Source organism: Plectrocnemia conspersa, unplaced genomic scaffold, assembly GCF_051122295.1.
Source record: "Plectrocnemia conspersa isolate PC_06_02 unplaced genomic scaffold, ASM5112229v1 ptg000001l, whole genome shotgun sequence".
Lineage (NCBI taxonomy): Eukaryota > Metazoa > Arthropoda > Insecta > Trichoptera > Polycentropodidae > Plectrocnemia > Plectrocnemia conspersa.
The window spans coordinates 6,506,653-6,528,379 of NW_028277165.1; the positions used below are offsets into that span (position 1 = coordinate 6,506,653).

Genomic DNA, 21,727 nt, shown 5'->3' on the forward strand with positions numbered 1-21,727 from the left:
ATAACGAAGACGTGATTTAAATGTTTGATTTGGAATCAGACGAAAATTATTGAAAATACGAAGTAAGTATTTTTCACATTTACTTTTGAAATTATGATTTATTATAAAAACAGTAATAACAGATTTTCATTATTTATAGTTCATCTCAAATATGTCAGATTCATCGGAGTGTAATGAAAAGACGGAACATACGTATAATGTAAGCATGATATCAAGATTTTGTTATGATAAAATATATGACAAATATGACAAAGCTGGGGTATGCTTGAAACTTACTTCCTCTTTCTTCGCCTTCAGATAATTCACCCAGTAGTACTCGTAATATTAACTTTTATTCTGGTAATTATATTACGCGTGTACAGTATTTTGGTTGTTACATACCTATGTGTCAAATGCATAAGGTAAAAAAATGCCCAGATTGCTAAGCTTTTAGAATTTTTTTAATTTATTATTTTAAGTAATTTTATTTAAAGTAATTTAGGTTTATCTTTTATAGATGTGTTTTCTATCATTTATTTTTTAATATTTTATTTCTAAAGAAAAAATGTAAAAAATATGTTGTGTTTTATTTTGAGTGTTTGAGAAGCCGCGCGTGCTTGACGTCATCAGGTATGGGTAGGAAATGAGTTTGTGTGCGTGCATAAATAATGACAAAAAGGCATAGCGTGGTCTCGTTCTACGCTCGATTAAAAATATTTCGGTCTATCGACAATTAACGTTTGTCTTCATCGTAATAAATCAAGAAAATACACTAAACTATTAAGATGCAATTGTTTGATCTTGTGTTTTCTTCTGACAGTCTATGTTTTGAAATTAATAGGCGTTTCATATTTCAACATACATTGATTATTAGAAGTGATTCGAAAACTTTTTATGTTGAGCATATTTTTAAAGATTCCTTTGTCGCTATATAATATAAAATTCTAAGATGTATTACTTTGATTACGGAAGTTACGATTTTTCTGCAGTTTTTGTAATTTAGATACTTTGCATGACGTATATGTAAATAATTTACTTGTATTTGAAGAATCAACGTCGAACTTCTCATATTGAAATTATTTGAAATTTTATTTGGATTTACGATACTATATTAGTGTATTTTATATATTATTGAATAAATTTTATATTCGTTAGGTGGGAGTCTATTTATTTATCTGTAAGTTTTATTATGGCCAAAACTTGGCGGCACTTTAGTAACACTGACGTGACGGCGGCACATTCTTTTGGTGGACTTTGGCGAATAAACAATGTTCGTTCACCGTTCACTTTCATATTCTTAATGCAATTACATATACTCTTAATAAAATACTATTGCAGCAGTTCAATCTATTTCTCATTGCCACTCGTCACCATCCGTCTGGCAAAATTACATAATATTCTATTCTTGCGTAAGGCTCCACACTCGCCATAGCTGGCCCTGCTAGTGAGACTATGAACATCTAGAAAAAGCTAATCTGTGATGATTGATTAAAATTATAATTATATAATAATCACTAATTTCGAATTTAATTTCTTAATACTAGGGTTTATGTCAAATTCAAATTATTTTATGTATTAGTCACTAATTTATACATTCTTACTGATATATCGTGCTGATTTATATATATTTATTTTTTTAATTAAATTAAGACTATCGTGACTTATCAGGTTATAGAAAAAATAATACAAGTAAAAAAAATAATACACAGTAAAAATAAAAGAAAAATAGCAAAATTAAATTATACGAACTGGACCAGAAAAAAATGAAATTGTTTAAAAATCGTATGACATGCTTATTCGGCAAAAGTGCGGTAATAAAATATTGCCTACTGACTGTGATTTCTGAACAGGGTATAGTACATAGTGAAGCATAAAGATATTTCAAATTTTGCACGGATATAAAAATTAATAATGCTGTATTGAAAAAAATTGTAGATATATTTTAAAAGTAAATAATGGCATTTTTGTTTTATTATGTTTTAGAATGTTTATAATTGAAATGGCGGCCGCGTTTAATAATACAATACTAAAGACATTCCTAAAATTTCTCCATAACCTTATTGGTCATCTCATGTGGAATTGTTATGATTTATTGTCTGTTCCTTTCTTTCAAATCAACATGATATCGAGGAAGATGTTTGAAAACGTATTTCTTTGAGTACAATATTTCGAAAGGAAAAAGTTATATGTCCCCATTTATATGGAAGTGAGCCTATCGTTGATTAGAACAGCTAACAACGAACACTTTAGGCTCTGCGGTTGTTATGACCTATCTCACCCAATCCAATTAAGCTAACCAATAATTTTGTTATGAAGCAATTTTCAATTTTTGATTTCATAACCTTAGTGTCATAGCATGAGTAAGACGGGACGCTTTACCGATTGTTGAATGGGTGCTCTAATTACTTTCTCATTTTCTGATGTTCTAACAACCATAGCTTAAAATTTAAAGTATAATATCAAGAAGAATAATTATCTTTAACTATTAATTTAACTATTTTATTATTTTTTAAATTAAAATTAATTACCAGATGATTTTATTTTCAGCGTACTTCTAGAGTTGTCTGAAGATTATAAATACATAGCAAAATCGTTTTCCAAACTATACGAAAGTGCGAAGCGTATACTCAATATTGCTTCGATAACGCAGAACGATTGTTTTCATAATACGCTTGAACAACGAAGCCCCGATGGTCACCGATCCAGTTCATGATGAGTATTGAAATCGGCAGTCTAATCCAGTGCTTCTCAAAGTGGGCGCTACTACTCTATGATTATGGGCTATGTTTCAAAAGATTTTAATTCCATTTCTTAGTAGTATTTATTAAAATGTGGGTTTATTCGTGCGGTCACAAATCTGCTAATTAAAGAAAGAAACCAACTGCAAACAGCTAATCGCGGCGATTTAAAAACATTTCTGACCAAAATAGATACGAACATCTAAAAGATAGCATCAGATTTATACTCTTCATTAGTTTTATTTTTAATAGTATTTATAATATTTAATGTTACTGTTATTCATTTTTATATATAATTTTATATTTTCTAGTTTCAAGTTGTCTTATTTACAACAATATTTTATAAATAATTTAAAAAAAAATGCTAATTCTAGAATTTTTATTTCTCGATTTTATTTTTTTATGTTTCACAACAGCTGCATTTTTAAAATCACTGCATAAGAAAAGGAAGGTTCGTGTCAGATTTTGAAAATATGCATGCTTTCTTGGAAGCTTTTATTATATGTCAGAAGTACATATTTGAATGGTAAAAAATTGTTTACGAATAAAAAAAGAATGACTTTTTAGTTTTACTTTTAAAAAAAGGTGATAGATAAATGGTAATTTTACTAAAAATTATAAATTCTAATAATAAATAATTCGTACTGCATTTATGCTTTCGGATTCGTGTTTTTAAAAGTTATTTGATGTATAGATTTTTTACTTTTACTAAAGCATAATGCTTTATTTGTTTGTCTTGCCTAGATTTTTTACATTTCTAGGTTTATATAGGTTTTTAATTTTAAATTTTCATTTAAAATTACATTGGCTAATAATTATTCTAAATCTAATATAATAGTTACAAAGGTGTAAAATAATATGTGCGTCAAAAATATCGAAAAAACGTTTTAATGCTGAATGGTCTCGTATAATCTGACCCCGAGATTTCCTATACGGGCATCCGGTTTGACACTTTGTTACGTTATAAGCTCCGATAGTAAACATGTAAAATATTCGTCTAAATATTTAATTTGATTATGTTTGGTAAGTATAAAAAGAATACTCGGGACCCGCCTAAAATATCCTAAGATGAGCCAGTACTACGTGTTTGTATTAAAAATATATTTTGCTTATTATATGTTGTAAATTAAATTTAAACAAAATAATAATATAGAAGTTACAAATATTAAAATTCCTTCGTGTATAAAAATAGTCTAAAAAAAATGTAATTGTTTTTTTTACATATAATCAAACTACATTTACAGTATATAACAATATTATGTATGTAAATGGGTAAATAAGAGGACGCTCTCGTTCTTTATATATCGCGTGTACTATTTTTAATTAAAAGTTTGGACATTCCTGGTATATTGCTATGATGTTGAAAGAAGTGATAAAGTATACATTCGTTTAAAATTCATATCATGTATAATTGTAAACGGACGTGCTCCTTTGTCTTATTTATTCGATATTTTCGATTGGCAACACTGATTTTTATCGTAATCCATCGGCACTCGTGTTTTGCGGTGCCGGCGGACGGGTGTCTGGGAGAGCGTACTCCTCTCGTCGACTGAGTCCGACGATCGATCTCGCTCGTTTTAGCAGCCGCCTCGCAACGCCGCCGACGGCCGTCACAGAAAATTTATCTAATAACCCGAGGTAATTTCCTGGTCACGTTTTACGCATATTTAGCCAGTGAGTGCGGAGAACGTGCTCGCGGAGTTTGGCCGTTTTGTGCGCTTCGTTCTCTACGACGATATTTCTGATCATTTTCTCCATTTTCGACTTCTAACGATGACAACGTCCGTCTGCGCGCGATGGTTGTGCAGGACATGTGCGTGCTATTTTTAAATTTTACGATTTAGTTCATGGCCGCTTTTTTAATTATTCAAATATTTACTTTGCAACATTTACTCGTCATAATCTCAAAATAATAGATGGCCATCTTTTCGATATGTATTTTTTTAATGTTAAAATAACCATAATGCCTCAATTGACGTGCATGTGTTACAATAATATTTGAATTTCAATAATAGTGTATCTAAAAGTCAATGTAAAACACGACCCCACTTAAAGTGGCCATAAACACATATAATACTTGTCTTTTAATTTTTTTTATCAGTAATAACCATAATGTCTTATAAAGCGTCCATATGTTACAATAATAATATACTTAGAATATAAATAAACAATATAAAACACAACACCACATGGAGTGACCACAAAAACTAATAAAATATTTTATTATTGTAACATCAGTCAAACACGTAAAAAATATAAGAACACCAATTACAGCAAACTGTACTGTTATCAAAATTAACTCTCTCGTATCTATATTTAGAGAGTTTACAACATATTTGTATCTCTGGCCTATTTGATATATTGCATACATATACTTTGCTTGTGATCACTATTCTAAAATTAAAAGCAAAAAAACTTAAATTATGAACAAATTTTCATAAACCCAACAGCATAAATGTATTATTTTTATTGTGTCAATATACAACTAATTAAATGTTCAGTTTCTTTAACAATTGATGGTAAGTAACTTTTAAATAAAATAATTAGTAACCGTAACATTAATATATGATCGGTTAATAATTTTATAGGACAGCAACTTGTAACATGTATAATAACCCGTCTTACCGACAATATTGAAATATTACACACAAACTTAAACTTACTCGTATAAAAATATTTTATAATAGACTTTTAGGGAGCCTTTTTGTAGCAACGTATTTCTTTGTACTGTTAAAATCAGGACTGTGGAGTTGGAGTCGGTGGAATCGGAGCATTGTAAGCGGTGTCCGAGTCGTAAAATATCGACCGACTCCGATTCCTTTTTAACGCTTTCCGCCCCCGATCAATAATTTTTTAATTGTTCGTTGTACGCCATGCGTTTTAAGTCAGTAAACAAAAGTATTAGAACCAATTCTTGTTTTATGATCTATTTACCATTGAATTCTTTGTTGTTTTTTACATTAAAATAAATAAATAAAATAATTACAAATAAATTTAATATTTTAAGATTATCTTATCGAAATTTTTATATTCGGAGTCGGACCTTGAAGTCGGAAGTCTAAAGTCTGTGTCGGGGTCGGGAAAAATTTCCATACGACTCCACAACCCTGGTTAAAATACAAACATTCGTTTAAAATATGACTAGCTATTTAAAAATTTATATAACATTTAATCTATAAATAACAAGCCATTTAAAATAATTACCGATTGTTGAATAAAAATACTGACCCGTTAAGTTTTTGGTATAAAAATTTAATTTATTGATCATTTATCAAAACTACAGACCTAAAAATATACATGCTTTTTAAAATTGAACCAAAAGATTTTTCATTTATGAAATCTGATCCATATATGAACATTAAAATATATAAATATGTTGAGCTATATTCCGAGAGTAAAATCAGAAAATATTCATAAAACGTTTTATTTAACTTTTATTACTCAATAATAATTCATAGATTTTTCAGCAGTCACTGGATGTCGATGCATCTGGTGAGCTTAAAATCGATTTTCTTGATTACGTCATATAATTCTCATGGCTACTTCCTTTCTCGGCTCCCAATGAGTGCAGGGATTCGGTATCCTAAACTTTCATTAAGTTTCATAAAGACACTATTCCAATGTTAATAAATGTATATGAACATTTTTTAACGAGTTCATCAGTGACAATGGACGACCTTACACTCATTTCTTCATCATGAATGTCACTTCTTTATTATATATTATATATAAATTGGCAACTTGAACGAGTTGGCAATGAATTTCAGCGACAGTTGCTCTTTTGCACAGAAGAAATGGATTACTGAAGAGCTAATATCATATACCCTCTTTCTTGAATTTGTAAATAATTCAGATTTTTACTTTTAGCTGATTTTTAATTGCTTCACAGGGTTTAGAAGACCTTGGTATTTGTCCAGATTTTTGATAATCCAGCCAAAACCAGTTATAATAAAATTGATTATTAATCTCAGACTTTTCATTTTATGATATGATAAACTTTTGATTCGTAATGAGGCTTTATTTACTCCGCTGCGTCACGCATACCCTAACAGAAATGGCAGTACTGCAATAAAAAATAATCGCCTTAATTTCTACTAGCCTTGTTGCTACTTTTATAATATCCCTACTATCTTTAAGCAACAAATTAAATCTCGGTCAGAATTTTATGAACAGCCTCGTCATAATTATATTATTCATCAAATGGTTAAAATAAAAATAGCATAAGGTCAGAATAAAAAATATAGGACAATCATGTGAATTAATTAAAAAAATATTATAACATTTATAAATATAAATGGGCAATAAATTATTCATTTTAGAAATATCTTGAAAATATCTCACTCACACCAAAACTGTTGGACAGGTTAGACGTGAGCGAGCGTTGGTCAGAATTAAATACCCCATGAATAACTTTCAACGAATTTATTTAATTGTATGTAAGACACGAAAGTATTCAGAGTGACGAACGAAGCGGGAATAACGACAAAGCAGCGGCTAAAATACTTACAAACAAGTTAGCCCTAAAATACCTTGATAATTACTATGTATTATTATGTTGACTATATGTCTACATAAAACTGACCTTGAGGTTATAATATATATCATATAATATAAATACTGATCCAATTTAAATTCTAACCATTTAATATAAATTTCAATCAATTAATATAAATACAGACCATCTAATAAATATTCTAACCGATGTATTTTGACCTTTCTGACCCGAAAAATACGAGCCATGTCTGTATTATCAACCATAACTATTATTTTTGCAGAAATTTTTATTTACAAATATATTTAAAAACCAATATATTTTCTACAAAATTTTATTATAGTATTTTCGACAATGGTGCATCACGGCCCTCGTCCTCTCATCCTCGCCGGACCCTCAGGCTCCGGCAAAAGCACCCTACTCAAACGCCTCCTAGAAGAGTTCCCCGAGATGTTCGGCTTCTGCGTCTCGCACACCACAAGGAAACCGAGGGAAGGCGAGAAAGATGGAATCCACTACCACTTTACAAATAGGGAATCTATGAAGAAGGAGGTGGAGCGCGGCGATTTCATCGAAACGGCTGTGTTCAGCGGCAACATGTATGGCACGAGGTAATCGATAGTTGCGTGATAAGATCTAGTGTTATTAATGGAGTCATTAAAAACTCGATTAAGGTCTTATGTGTTTGACACGAGAACGTGCTGCAGAACAATTATATGGACAAACGTGTCTTTGTTTTCTATCCCTTTGTTGCATGTTTTCTCAACCGAAAGTACAAACTCAATTATAAGAGGTGTCGTGTTTCATACTGGTCATTCTATTCTATTTGATTCTAATTTTAACATTATTGATTAGTGTAAGTAACTATCGTTAACTAAGAAAAAACACGCATGTCTATTATGATTAACATTTTTTTGACAAAATTCTTAAAGCCTATTTTAATAAATGATTGCTTAATCAATATTTTCAAAATAAATTCTGTTTTAATAAAATCTTATAAATATGAAATTTTCACGGGACATTCTGCTGCAAATTTCTAGCTAACACAACTTTACTTATTGATAAGATAATGGACAAAGAAAAATGAACCAAACTTAATAGTTAGTGCTGTTGAATAATTTGGATCTATCAAAACTGCAATAGTATGTTGGTTGTTTAGGCATGTATCACATTTATAAGCAGGAATGTATTTTATCTTCACCAGCTTTAATCGCCTTTGCCATTATAATAAATAAGACAAAAGGGCAGTCGCTCAATGTGACTTACAAGATAAAATGTTTTTGTCATGGTAAGTTTGATGTTGCAATGTCACAGACGAAGCATCCAAAATATCAATATTTGCTGGCAGATAAGAATAATTCAACATTTATTTTTTAACGTGATACACTATGTTCACATTATTCAATTCGGATTTGAAGCTTCAATCTACCTATACTAAACATAAAGAGTAATCCGTTTAAGCCAATCCTTCGTTTTAATTGTAAAGGTATTTGTTTACATTTTTTAGTCAAAATCATACCACTAGTACAAATAAAATGCAACCATTCAAGAATCAGTATGGTATGTTTGGGCATAATGAGATTTTGCATGCCTTGTAAATGGTTTTGATGTTCAAATATTAGATAACACGACAAAGAATACGTTGGCAATCATGAGTCATTTTCATGTTTTTGGACTTAGTCTCTTCATATTGATTAACAGTTTGCTTCTAATTATAACATCACGATCTTGATTCTAGTGCATTCACCTATCATTAACTCGCATTTCTCGTATATTGGCATCGAGTTGCAATTGAATCGCACATTCTAAAACAATCACAGTAATTAAGATTTAATATCCATATTCAATTACAATAATTTCGCCTATAATGCGGAAATATTAACAAAGCAACGAGTATGCACCATATTAGAACATTGGACTCTTGCCAACTTTCAAAGTCACAAAAGAAATTAATTTCTGTGAGTAATAATGTAATGTATAGTTTTAAATAAAACACTTTCTATGGCTTTATTTACATGTGTAAATGTATTATGCTGTTGATTTAGCAGCGGCATATGTCTTCACTGACTGACCTGTTTACAGTCTATTTTTAAGACAGCTAAATCTCTCACAAGCTGTTTATGCACACAAACTGCGCAAAATGTGTTTTTATGCGTTTATATTATTAAACGTAAATATGTCTAAATATAAATCTTGATTTGCAATTATAATTGCATGAAGATGGTGAGCTGGTTTGGTAATTGAAAACTTTCAAATTCTGGTTTCGATAAATATTGGGTATTCAATTACAACATGTTGCGACACACTTAAGTTTGCAACATAAGCTATTTTGAAATTAATATTTCAACATTTTTAATTAATTATTTTTCACGGACACCTTTAAACCGTGGTTAAGTACTACTTTTGGAAATTTCTTATAAACTATCGTCGATATAGAGCTCTACAATGATTGACTAATTAGCCCTCCGTTATCCAATTTATTCCTAGCTTTCTTCAACAACACACACATTGAGTCTTTGTTTTGGGTAATTGTTAATTGTTAATTTTTTCCAAAATTCGTTGATGTATGGAAATTAAAACATCTAAAAAAGTACTCGCTTCTCTACGACAATGCACCGACTCACACCGCAGCACGCACATTGATTTTTTTATTTCTATATTTGTCATTAATTATATCGGTCCGCTTTGCTATCTAATGTATTTTGAGCATTCTATTCTGATACTACAGCTCAATAGCATGATCTTTTTTATCCCTTTCAATGATTCATGTTTTTATAATAATTATTTGTAGTTAGTCAACATTCATATGATTTAGTTAATCAAAGAAATTATTTTTATAAAAACATGTTAAAACATCTCAAGCCGAAATTCTAAACTTTTTTGATGACATAATCGATAGGTGAAGTAATTTGTGGTATGGAATATTTTTATCGTAAGCGATACATTCCGAGTATAATTTCAATTCACACCTATTATAAATTTTGTCGTTTATATTATCAGCATTTTTCATCCCATGCTGAAAGAATCTTAGTAGACTAGTACTTAAAGATAGCAAGAGCCAAAAGATAAGAATAAAATCAATATTAGTAGTAGTTTTTAAAGTCAATTGATGAGAAATCTTTATAGCATAATTCAAGTGCGATGAAACAATCTATAAGATCTCTATCTAAGAATACAGAAGACCCAATATGTTTGACATATATCACTGATTATAGATTGTATATGAATGAAATAATCTAGATTTATGATCTTAGATTTGATATAAACATTCACTTTAAATCCGGTTCACATTTAACATTGTGTATATATTTTTTATGGTTCTGGTTTACAGATTAACAAACATATATTGAAATTATTGTATTTTAGGCACATTAGTTATTTTTTTTATATTTTCATTAACACTTGGATGTCGACAAAAAAATCAAGTATTCAATTACAATTCAATGTGTTCCAAGATGGAACTACCTTATTCCAATAAAAATCTTTTTGTCTTCTTTATTTACCAATCATTTCACTTTCATAAAATATTAACATATAATATAAAAAGCGGTTATAATTGGTATTATTTGTGATTAGATAAAATGAAGCATGAAAGTAAAAATAATAATAGTTATTCATGAAAATGAACTATTTATATCAACTTTTCTTTTATATACTTTAATGGAATGTTGGCTATATTAATATCTATCGTTTTCTTATCGATATTGTACTACATAATTCTGTAATCAGTGGTACACGTAAAGTGGAAACCACATGTACAATGTGATAAAAATAGATATACAACCTTAAAAATCTAGCATCAAAAAATTATCACATTGTATATATTGGTATGGATAATAACTTGTTCTATTTATATTCATATCATGCTAAACATGTTTATATTAGTAAAAGGCTTTGATAAAATTATTTTAGCATACAATTATGTATCAGAAATTAGCAAAATAAACAATATTTTATTTCAAAGTTATATGGGTATTGATCGAATAGTTATATTTGATTAATAATTTTGTGACGCGGTTAAGATTTTATCTATTTAATTACTTCACTGCCTATCACGATATTGCTTTTGTATATGAAAGCCAAAGGTGACACGCTGATAACGAAATATAATGTATAACATTCATATTAATGCATCACGATTATTATAGTCTTTTGAAGTAATAAAATGAAATACAAAACATTAATTATAAGATTGGGATTCAATAGCAATGGTTGGTGAAGACTTATCTTTTAGTAACTATGATGTTCAGTAGATTTTTGCACAGTACATCGGGATTGCAATTCCGGACAAATATATTAATACCGGTATTTTAATTATATTGATTTTTAAAATACCGGTATCTACAATAATATGAAATACCGGTATTAATATATTTGGTATAACAAAAAATAAATACAAAAAAATTTGTTTACGCCGTAAACAAAAAAATATCTAGGGTGCCTTTTTTTTAGCTCCCACCAGTAAAAGAGAATTTACCCCAGAAATGTTCGCAATATAAAAAATGGATCAATTTTGAATTTAATGTAAATACCGGTATTTTGTCGGAATCTAGGTTTCGGTAATACCGGTATTAGAATCCCCAGTAAACAATTAACTGATGCTTAAAGCTTTTATTCCAGTTTGCCTATTGATAAATTTATGAATCTGATAAATTTCTTTGATTGCAGCAAAAGGGCAGTTGACAAGGTGCGACTTGACGGAAAGGTGTGCGTTTTGGATATTGAAATCGAAGGAGTGAAGCAAGTGAAGAAGACGGATCTGGACCCCATTCTCGTGTTTGTAAAACCGCCGACGATGAACGAACTGGAGCGCAGGTTACGTGACCGCAAAACCGAGACTGAGGATTCCCTTCAGAAACGATTAGACACTGCCCGACGGGAAATGGCATATGGTATTTTTTTTATACTCGTGTATGTACAAAGTGACGCTATGAGAAGAGACTCGACTTTCACATTCGTTTTAAGGTGAAGGTTCCGGAAATTTCCATGTTGTCATTGAGAACGATAACGTTGACAAGGCTTACGCTGAACTGCGCCAGCATATCTTCCAGCAGTTGGGCCAAGAGAAAAAGGGTGAGAAACTCATCAATTATTATTACAATAAAAATAGAGTATCACTTTCATGTCATAGAATGCTTAAAAAATTTTTTTTCTATAATATAATTTTTTATTAGTGACCGAATATATATCACGTGCTGCTTTCTTTTTACATGCAATGATTCTTATTTATATATTATTTCGTTGGTATTATTAGTTCAAAATTTGGATCGCAACTCGTCATTACAAATCCAGCCACATAAACCGTGTCAGCGAATCGTGGACTGTACATCGCTGCTTCAAAGCGTATACGATATGTACACTTTGAAAGATTAGAGACATATTATTCTTTAAAATATTCGTTGCAAATGGTTTGTCACCGTTTTTATTTTAACATTGTGCTTTTTATTTTTGTACCGTCCTGTATATCCCTGTGTCGTTTTCGCTTTTGTCCGATGACTGTAAACCGCTTTTGTCCGATGATTGTAAACCCGATTTATCATGAGCATGCAGGGAAGTAACTTCTGTTCTGTATTTTCTTTTCAAATCCTGCCAATGAATTAATAAATTAGTTACCGTTGGTCAATACTTAAAACAAAAACTTCCATGTTCCGTGACAGAAGTTGTAAAACATTATGAGTGTCGTTGGTTTTAAACTGTTTAAGACAGTAATAAAAACATACATAACGATAAAGGCTATAAGTATGGTTGCAATAGTTTTTGAGGGTCAATAACATTTTTATGACTTTTTCCTGATAGCAGTGCAGTATATTGAGTGGTTCTTTGTCAATAAAGAATGTTTTACACACGAAATATATTTATTTATTTTATCAACGAATGCAATCACAATACTGTCAATATGACTTATATTTTAAAAAATACATTATTTATTAATTAGTTTATATGTTTTATAGATACATATGTATCAGGTTGTTCCCTAAGCTGCGTGTTTTAGGTGGAGGTTAAATGAGTTAAAAATTAATTGGGGGTTGATTGGCTTCCAACCACTACCTTTTACATCGCGTGTTAAACTAAAAGATCCACATCTCGTCTTCAGTAATAATTCGTCTTAAAAATAAATCTTTGTGTTCTAGAATCAATTGAGAATTTTCTCAAGCAATTTATGAGATACTCATATTCTGTAAATTAAAACTATTCCAAACTTTTTAAATAGCCTTTGTGCTAGCTTCTGTATCGTTAATCTCAAACCTACTTTTATGGCAGCCCTAATATTCTCACTAACAACCACATTTATTTGAAACGATTTGACACTTGTTAAATTTAATGGCAGAAATGCTCATTACATTACAGTTGTTTTTAACTGCTATTATTGCATTATTACCGAGTTGAAACTCATAAAACATAATATATTGTAGTTTAACTGAGACTATTTTATCTCCACTGCCATTGTGGTTCAAAGTATCGAAACAAAAAATATCGCGTTACTAAATAGCATCATTGATACGATTACTATTAACAACTACAGAAAAAAAAGTAAAATTATCGTTGATTTATAAAAAATTATACATTTTTGCAAATGTAAGAAAGAAAAACGCAAAACTAAGGGGACAACCTGACAATAATAGAATGTTTTTATGTAATATACAATTTGAAGAACTTTTAGGGACAGTTGAGGTGAATAAAATTTGTTGATAAATGTTCTACATCAATGATTTTTCATTCACTAAATAGTTTCTATACAGGAAAAATAGAAGGGAAAAGCTAAGAATTGTGATTTTAAATTATTTCAGAATATTATGTGGTTTTGCCAATTCAGTCTTTTATATTAACAACATTTTATTGATCCAATTGATATTATATATAAATCTAACAACTATAAAATAGTAGTTATCTCTTTACTCTCCGTCCTGCGCGGTTATGACATTTCCTTGACGGCGACTGTCCATCTGTGGCTTGAATTGGTTATATGGCAGAGGGAAGGAGGTTCTCGGAATCAAAATTTAGTAGCTTTCGGTTACGTGCCAAGTCACCCTTTGCTAGGAAGCAGTTTTTTTTATATTTGACATAACAAGTGGTCGCCACAATTATAGCTATATAATAAAAATATTGATTTTTTGTTAAATTATTATCATATATTTTTTGTTAATGTGTAGTTTTTATGTTAAAGTCGTTTTTACAGTTGTACTAAAAACTTAAATATTTTCAAAACATTGTACCACTTAATAATATTTAATAATTATTTAAATTATTTAATAATTATATGTGAAATTGAGCGCTGATATTAAATTTATTTTTTTATAACATAGATTTTATGTTATCAATAATTTTAATAAATGACAAAATGTATAGTTACGTACACTAATAGTTTAATTGATATAATCGGCTATAACAAAAAATTACACATGCTAACAAAAACGTAATAACTGAAATTTTGTAAAAAAATATTAATGAAAAATGTTATATAAGTGGTGAATTAGAAAATTAAAAAATCTTAAATACGAAACTAAGAGAAAAAATCTTGATATACAATGTTATTTAGGAAATATTGGGATTTAATATTATTACTTATTTACTATATTATTTGATTTTCAGATCAAATACAAAATTAAAAATTAAAGGGAAGCTATTATGATTATTTACAATATCTAAATGATTGATAAAGATTAAAGATCGAATGATAAAAATGTATATTAAAAATAGTGGAAATTACAGAACAGAAGTTTTCAGATTTTAATGCTTTTTTCGGATATTACATTTACATATATGGGTGTGCATGTGTTACAATTATCATTTAAAAATCTAAGAAATCATTTTATTTGACAGTTTTTTGATAATTTTCTGTTAAATGTTTATTTTACATTTCAAGCCATTTATGTATTTCATTTATTTGTACATATGTATGTATTATATATTGAATAGTTTTTTAACATTTGTGTTTAATCAAATGTTTTCTCAAGTGAAACGTAACTATACTAATACATGTAGTTTAATTATTAACATTTGTCAACGACTTAATCAAACTGTAACCGCTTTTGTATCTGTTTTATTATTTGTTGCTGTCGTCTAACAGGAAAGTGTTGTTTGTTCCCCAGATGAGCTGGCGACGGATTAGATCCCGATTGTCGTTCAACGATCATCCATTGTTATAAGAATGGTGAATTAACATTATGCATGCGTTTTATCTGTTTACCTATCACTTTAGCGTCAACGTAGTTAGTAAACTCATTGACACCTTATGTTTTTTTATCTTGGAAGTTGTCAAACTTGAAAGTGTGCCGATTAACACAATAAAGTCAACATTGGGAGCTCTCCGGATGAGTCGTTTTTCCACTTATATATTTGATTATTTTATCTCGAAATGCAATGTTAACTTTTATCAATGCAATAGAGGTCACGGTGAGAGTTTATCACTTGATGTTTAATAGGTGATTGGCATTGCACTTCTATAATTGAATAGATCCAGGCGTCAAAAATATTGTGAGGATATCACTGATTTGGCACTTGGTTCATTATTTTACTTAAATAAAATGCAATAGTAGTTGTTTAAGTCTATGTTTGAAATTAATAAATGGTTGAATATTTGATTAACAAAAATTTTATAGTGTGCTTTTGCATGTTGTTACTGTTTTTTTATATTTATTTTTATATGCATTGGGAACTATTGAATATTTTTTTATTCACACTAATAAGTGTTTCATACTAACGCATATATTTGTGTCATTTTAGTCTAAGAAAATTGTGTAGTGTGTGTTGCTGTGTAGATATGTGTGTTTTTAGTAGATCGTCAGAAATATTATATTCTGAGATATTGTAGCGTTTCCCAAATAAGCTCTCCACAAAAATCAAAAAATAAATTAACATGGAACATAGACCCACATGAAGCAATTGATGTTATTTTTTTATATTTACTAAATTAAATGTGGAAACGCTTCTATATTGATTTAAAAATGAGGTTTTGAGTTAACGAATGAAAGCAACAGAACCGTGCCAAATAGTTATTTTAATTAAAATTTTATCGCAGTTTTTGCAATAGTAACTAAATATTTTTATAATCATATACATGTGTATAGTTTTAAACAGATACGAACCGTAATATATATATTATTTATAAATACGTAGACTAATCACGTTTTGCTTGTCCAGAACTAATTAGATATAACCGATTTACTATTATCGTGATTGTAAAACGACAACTGCTTTCTATCTATATTGCATATTGTTTTTGTTGCTTATTATTTTCAGTGTGTATCTTGGTAAATGGTATTTTCCTCAATTCGGGAAGCGAAATGACTTTGAAATATATTTTGAGGTCGTTCCGTTTCTCAGATTGCTTTAACTATTAACGATTTATTGTTTTCCTAATTGCTCATATTTTATTATTTATGGTTTTATTTAAATATTTTTCAGTTTTTATGTTTTATTTATTTTTGTTTTTAGTTTACGGCGGCCCTGTTCTACTATCACCGACGTCCCTAGGTTCTCTAGTTGTACCTGTAAAATGAGATCATTGCTTAAGTCGTTCCGCATATATTTAGATCAATCTGGGAAGCGAATCGAAGCTCATTACATCTCCTAGATTGCTTTTAGTATGACTCTGACAAACTTTTAACGCATACTTAACTTGGTAAATTTAAATAATTATTCAAAATTACTAACAGGAATAAAAATTGATTGAAAGTAAAATTTCATAAAACTTACGATTTTTACTTAACTATATTATTACTTAAATAATGGGTGAAGGGTATAGTACTCCCAAAAATTTCATACTGAGTGTGCGGATTACGAATAATTTTAAGTTGCTTTAATTTGATGTAACATAATTGTGTCGAATACTTTTTTATTATTGTACAAATGTCTGTACTAGTACCTAAATTGCCAATTGTCTTTATAATAATTTTACTCTTTTAAATTAATAACAAGATCCTGATTCACAATTTATTTTAAAGAGTTATTAAGAAATGTAAAACTTAATAGTGAGGTGGGAAAAAAAAAACATTAACATTTTACTTCCAAGAATCTTGAAAATAGTTCCAGTTATGATGTGATTTAAATATTTTAATATAAATACTTATCCTATTTTTTTAAACATACCATTTGTGTTTTTCGTATTAGTATTTATGACGCGAATCATGCGAGCGTATTGTTGTAATTTTAATTTTACAATTAAATATGATTATTATTCCTTAAATAATTGACCGTGATTTACAAAGTCCACACGTCTATAAAAATAAAATATTTTTACAGATACATGACAATTTATTTTATATATAATGATTGATGTATCCAAAAATTTTGGAACTGAATATATAATTTACTCATATATTTAAAAATTGGATCTGTGGCAGTATTATTAAAAAAATATCTGTCCTTTTTATTTTTAATGTTTCTAAATTAGGCAGTACATCGTCGTCGTATTATTTTTCTTAGCGATATTTTGACGTATGTTATGCGTTAAAAATAGAAACCAATCAGATGTCAATAATACATAAGCGATATGATCTTAGATACTTCAAATTGTTATTTATATTATGTTTTTTAAGAATAAGTATGATTTAGATCGTCGCATTTAGATGCATGCACGCTGTAAACTTAGACAAAGACGTCTTGCACTAATAATTAGTTATTCAAACGAAAAGCTCGTTTCCGAGACGTCTTTTTAAATGCACCCTAACGTTTAGTGTATTCGCATATACTCTATTTTATTACACTTCTAAGGATTGTTCAATGTTAGCATTTATGAATGTAAATTATTTTATAAAATTCTGTAACTCGAATTTAATATTTTTTATTATTTTTAATGTACTTGTGTGTAATACTTGTGTACTTAGTTTTTATTTATCTTTTTTAAAATTAAAATCATTTGTTAGATATTTATATATATATATATTTGAATCACCAAACTTAACGATGTATGTATATATGAAGATTGATTTGTGCAGAATATTTATGAAACTTGGTGTTAATTATATCTACAATTATTACAATCAATTATTTAAATAAAATTGTGAAAGTAGGTATTTTATCGTTTTATTTTAATCATAATTATACAATAATTCTAATGCATATATAAAATAGGAGTCAAATGAAAACCTTAAAAATACCACTACTGTTTTATAAATTGGCAGTAAAAATCAGGCACGCAACATAAAGTGAAGTCATATTAGAATTTAAATAATACAGTATTGATGTCCTTAGAAAGAGTTACTGGTAATCAAAATACATACCTTCATATCAAAACCGAAGAAATACCATATATTGAAAGATTATACTGATTATTAAGGTTTTCATTTGACTTTCCTTCGAATATTGGAAGCCAATGATAATAATCCTTGAAAAATCAAATATACTAATTTAGTTTGTCGTTTTGATGATTTTAAGCAAATTCAAAATTTTCGAATCAATTGTAGAACTGTATTTTAAACATTTTACAATTAACAAATAAACATGTTTATTCAAAAAACTTTTTTTGAAATGTAATGTATACTTATAAGTCGAATAATTAAAATTGTTAATAAAATAGGAGTTATAAATATTTAAAAAATCACAATATGACGCTAACGTCTTGATCCCATCTGGCCTGTCTCGGTTTAGGAGGAGTGTTCTCGTTCACTTCCATCGTGACCTTCCTGATTTTCTTCGTCGAAGATTTCACACCTTTGCGCGGAGTATGAGCATTATGCATAGCCAAGAATCTCGGCGTACACTTCACCTTCACCGGAATCTTCGATTTTCCTTGCTTAGCAGAGTTCTTCTCTGACTTGATCTCGCCCGACTTAGGATTCTGCTCAATATTCATCATACAAGCCAACGGCGTTCTAACTCTCTCGTTACTTTGAACGTTAGGGACCTTGACTGTCGGTGGCGCTACAGTTTTCTCCGTTTCTACATCTTCATAAATCAGCAGTGACTCAGTATTAGACCTGATTTTGTTGTCCCGTTTCCGCTGAAGAGACATTGCGTTGAATATATCTTTTATCTCCGTTTTAGTTTCGGGGGTTTGTACTTTATCTTGGACTTGTTCAACATTCGGTATCAAAATCGGCGTTCTGTCGATCCCGATTGAGGGCGATCGAGGATCGTCTTCAGATTTATCTTTAACGCTTTGAATCAATTTATTTTTCGGCCGTCTTCGCACCGTATCCAAATCTGTTTCTAAATAATCCAAGTTCGTTTCCAGTAGTCCTAAGACGGGAACTTTATCCAAATTTAGATTTATCATCGGTTCTTCAACGCATATAGATAACGTCTCGCCTTCGTTCTGTGCGATCGATAAATTCTTGAGTTCTGTTTCTAAATTCTTCGGACACAACGTAGGAACTTTCGATTCTTCTATGTCGATCTCTGAAGCGTTGCTACAATCTAAACTGACATTGATCTTATTGTAAGTAGCCATTAATTCTGGGTTTTTGATCAATACTGCTAACGGAGTCCTTTGGAAGTCGACAGTAGGCGATCGAGGATCTATTTCATTCAATATTGATCTAATATCTGGATTCATGGGTATGTTTTTGTTGAACTTTTCGAAGCATTCTTTAGTAAGGTCCACGTTTTTAGTGATCTTGTGGCTTTGAACGCCATCCTGTGTCTGAAATAAATAATTGTAGTAAGTAAATCTGGATTAATACGACTAATGCCGTAACTAGCTTTTTGAAAAATTATTAAACAAATTTCACAGGAAGTAGAAGAAATGGGAAGTGAGAAATACATAGACATCGACATTGATATTCAAATTGCCATCTGAATATTACAAACTTTATATTTGGAACCTTGATTTTCACATTTCAGCTCATATATATTTCAGGGACAGGCTGTGAAATACTTTCCCTCTCGATCGCTCGCGTGTTAAGCGACGAGAGTGAATGAGAGATAAGGGCATGTGGACCGCATGCTCTTAACTCTCACTCACTGATATATTTAAATCTTTGCTATGTACGATAGCAACATTTTATAGGTCCAGAATGTAATGATTCATTGGTTTGTCTTGGAAATATTGAAAGACGATTAGAATAATTTGAAAGAATGAAAAAAATATATAAGCAAGTGCTGCAGCAGTTTTTTGTAAGTTCTAAATTACGGTGACCAGATTTTAAAAATATCAATAGAGAAAACTAAAAATAAAAAGGTCATCATGGAAATTTTTGTAAGGGGAGGTGCAAAAAATATTAAAAAGGGTATCCCGAAAATTTTTGTTAAAGAACAAAATTTTTGAGGACGTCTGGTGACCTTATCTGAGCACACTGTTATATTCGAAATTGTTGAGAAAGTGAGAACCTTTAATTATATCAAGTCAAATCAGAAAAGTTTTTAGAAAGCAAATGACAGTTGGAAAATTAAAAAGTTATAATTAATGGCATTGTAGATTCAGCGCAATATACAAAAAGATATTTGAATAAAAATATGGGCTCTAAAGCTAAAACTTTTTTTTATAAATATACTTTACATTTTTTGTCAGTATCTTTTTAGGGTCCCCTTTGCGGCACTCTGTGTCTATCTACATATTTAAGGTGATCAGATTTTGAAAATATCAAAGGACACTAAAAATAAAAAGGCCATCACGGAATATTTTTTCAAGGAGGATAAATTGCTGCGGGAGCTAAAAAAGGTCATCACGGAAATTTTTGTTCGAGGATAGATTAGTGCAAGAGCTAAAAAAAGAGTTCCATTTAGGAAATTTTCGTTTAAAAAGCGCTACATTTTTGAAGACAATCCTCCTCAAAAGAAGATGTCTGGTCCTCTTAACATATTGTATCGGAATAGTTACCGACACTTTGTAACTACATTTATAATATGATTAAAGTAAGTTAAGCTAGTTAAAGCAATAAAGATGGTTTATTCAAACCTGTAATGGCGTCCGGCTGATGTCGGGAGTTGGAGAACGAGGGTCGCTTCCCAAAACAATCTCGCCGACGCTAATTTCACCAGGATTCTTCTCCGGTTCCTCAGAATTATATCTACTGTTGTTAGCGCCCATTTTTATCGACTTTAAAGCGTGTATTGGAGTCTTTATACAATTAAATTTATGGCCAAACTGTCGAACAACGTTACATTGCAGAATCCAGGATGGTATAAGTCAGATGAAGAAGTTCAATGGAGATTTTAACTTCGCGGTGTAACAGATTCACCCAGACGAAGCGTCAGTTGGATTATCAACAACTGGTTTCAAAACGGCCGTTGAGCGACATATGATCGCTTATATTCGTTGGCTTTAACAACTTTTGTTTTGACCATGAACGATTTAAATTATAACTATTAAATGAAATATTTCTAAATTTCAGTGATGGGTCAATAATTTTATTTTATTTTTGAGCGATATTAAAAAAAAATACGCTCTAAATACAATACAATAATTAGGTAGATTTATGTGTGTAAGCACATTATAGGTTTATTTTGAAGCTAACTTATTTATATTTAGTTATTATATATAATTTTTTTGAAAGGTTTCAACTTTTAAAATTTATAATAACCACTTGTTTGATTCATCATCTTGTTTCTTAAAAGCGATATTCTTAAAATTGAATCA

The 21,727-nt window shown here is 29.7% G+C and overlaps 2 protein-coding genes across 5 annotated transcripts; one reads left to right on the plus strand and one right to left on the minus strand.

Moving 5' to 3' along the window:
• Positions 1–4,205: 4,205 nt before the first annotated feature.
• On the plus strand, positions 4,206–18,224 carry LOC148238566 (guanylate kinase). Of its 4 annotated transcripts, XR_015811024.1 has the most exons (7): positions 4,206–4,355; positions 7,553–7,820; positions 11,878–12,101; positions 12,175–12,282; positions 12,464–12,617; positions 15,300–15,361; positions 16,645–17,173. XR_015811024.1 is itself a non-coding variant. In XM_088194715.1 (6 exons), exons 2-5 carry the CDS (start codon positions 7,564–7,566, stop codon positions 12,580–12,582), a joined length of 708 nt encoding a protein of 235 aa, XP_088050841.1. In that variant the 5' UTR covers positions 4,206–4,355; positions 7,553–7,563; the 3' UTR covers positions 12,583–12,617; positions 16,645–18,224. The 4 variants fall into 4 exon arrangements, 3 of the variants coding, with proteins under 3 accessions (XP_088050841.1, XP_088050869.1, XP_088050857.1); XM_088194715.1 differs by lacking the exon at positions 15,300–15,361 and having other exon boundaries at positions 16,645–18,224; XM_088194743.1 differs by lacking the exon at positions 12,464–12,617 and having other exon boundaries at positions 16,645–18,224.
• On the minus strand, positions 18,219–21,417 carry msb1l (protein). Its single transcript, XM_088194699.1, has 2 exons — positions 21,047–21,417; positions 18,219–19,792 (listed from the first exon to the last, which is right to left on the minus strand). The coding sequence occupies exons 1-2, from the start codon at positions 21,176–21,178 to the stop codon at positions 18,749–18,751; spliced, it is 1,176 nt and encodes a 391-aa protein (XP_088050825.1). The 5' UTR covers positions 21,179–21,417; the 3' UTR covers positions 18,219–18,748.
• Between the last annotated feature and the right edge of the window lie 310 nt (positions 21,418–21,727).

Bases quoted from the DNA above. Each gene is read 5' to 3' on its own strand.
- LOC148238566 (XM_088194715.1), top strand. From the start codon at position 7,564: ATGGTGCATCACGGCCCTCGTCCTCTCATCCTCGCCGGACCCTCAGGC. The intron at 7,821-11,877 runs GTAATCGATAGT...CTTTGATTGCAG, and splicing joins GGCAACATGTATGGCACGAG to CAAAAGGGCAGTTGACAAGG. The intron at 12,102-12,174 runs GTATTTTTTTTA...ATTCGTTTTAAG, and splicing joins CCGACGGGAAATGGCATATG to GTGAAGGTTCCGGAAATTTC.
- msb1l (XM_088194699.1), bottom strand. From the start codon at position 21,178: ATGGGCGCTAACAACAGTAGATATAATTCTGAGGAACCGGAGAAGAAT. The intron at 19,793-21,046 runs GTTTGAATAAAC...TATTTATTTCAG, and splicing joins TCAGCCGGACGCCATTACAG to ACACAGGATGGCGTTCAAAG.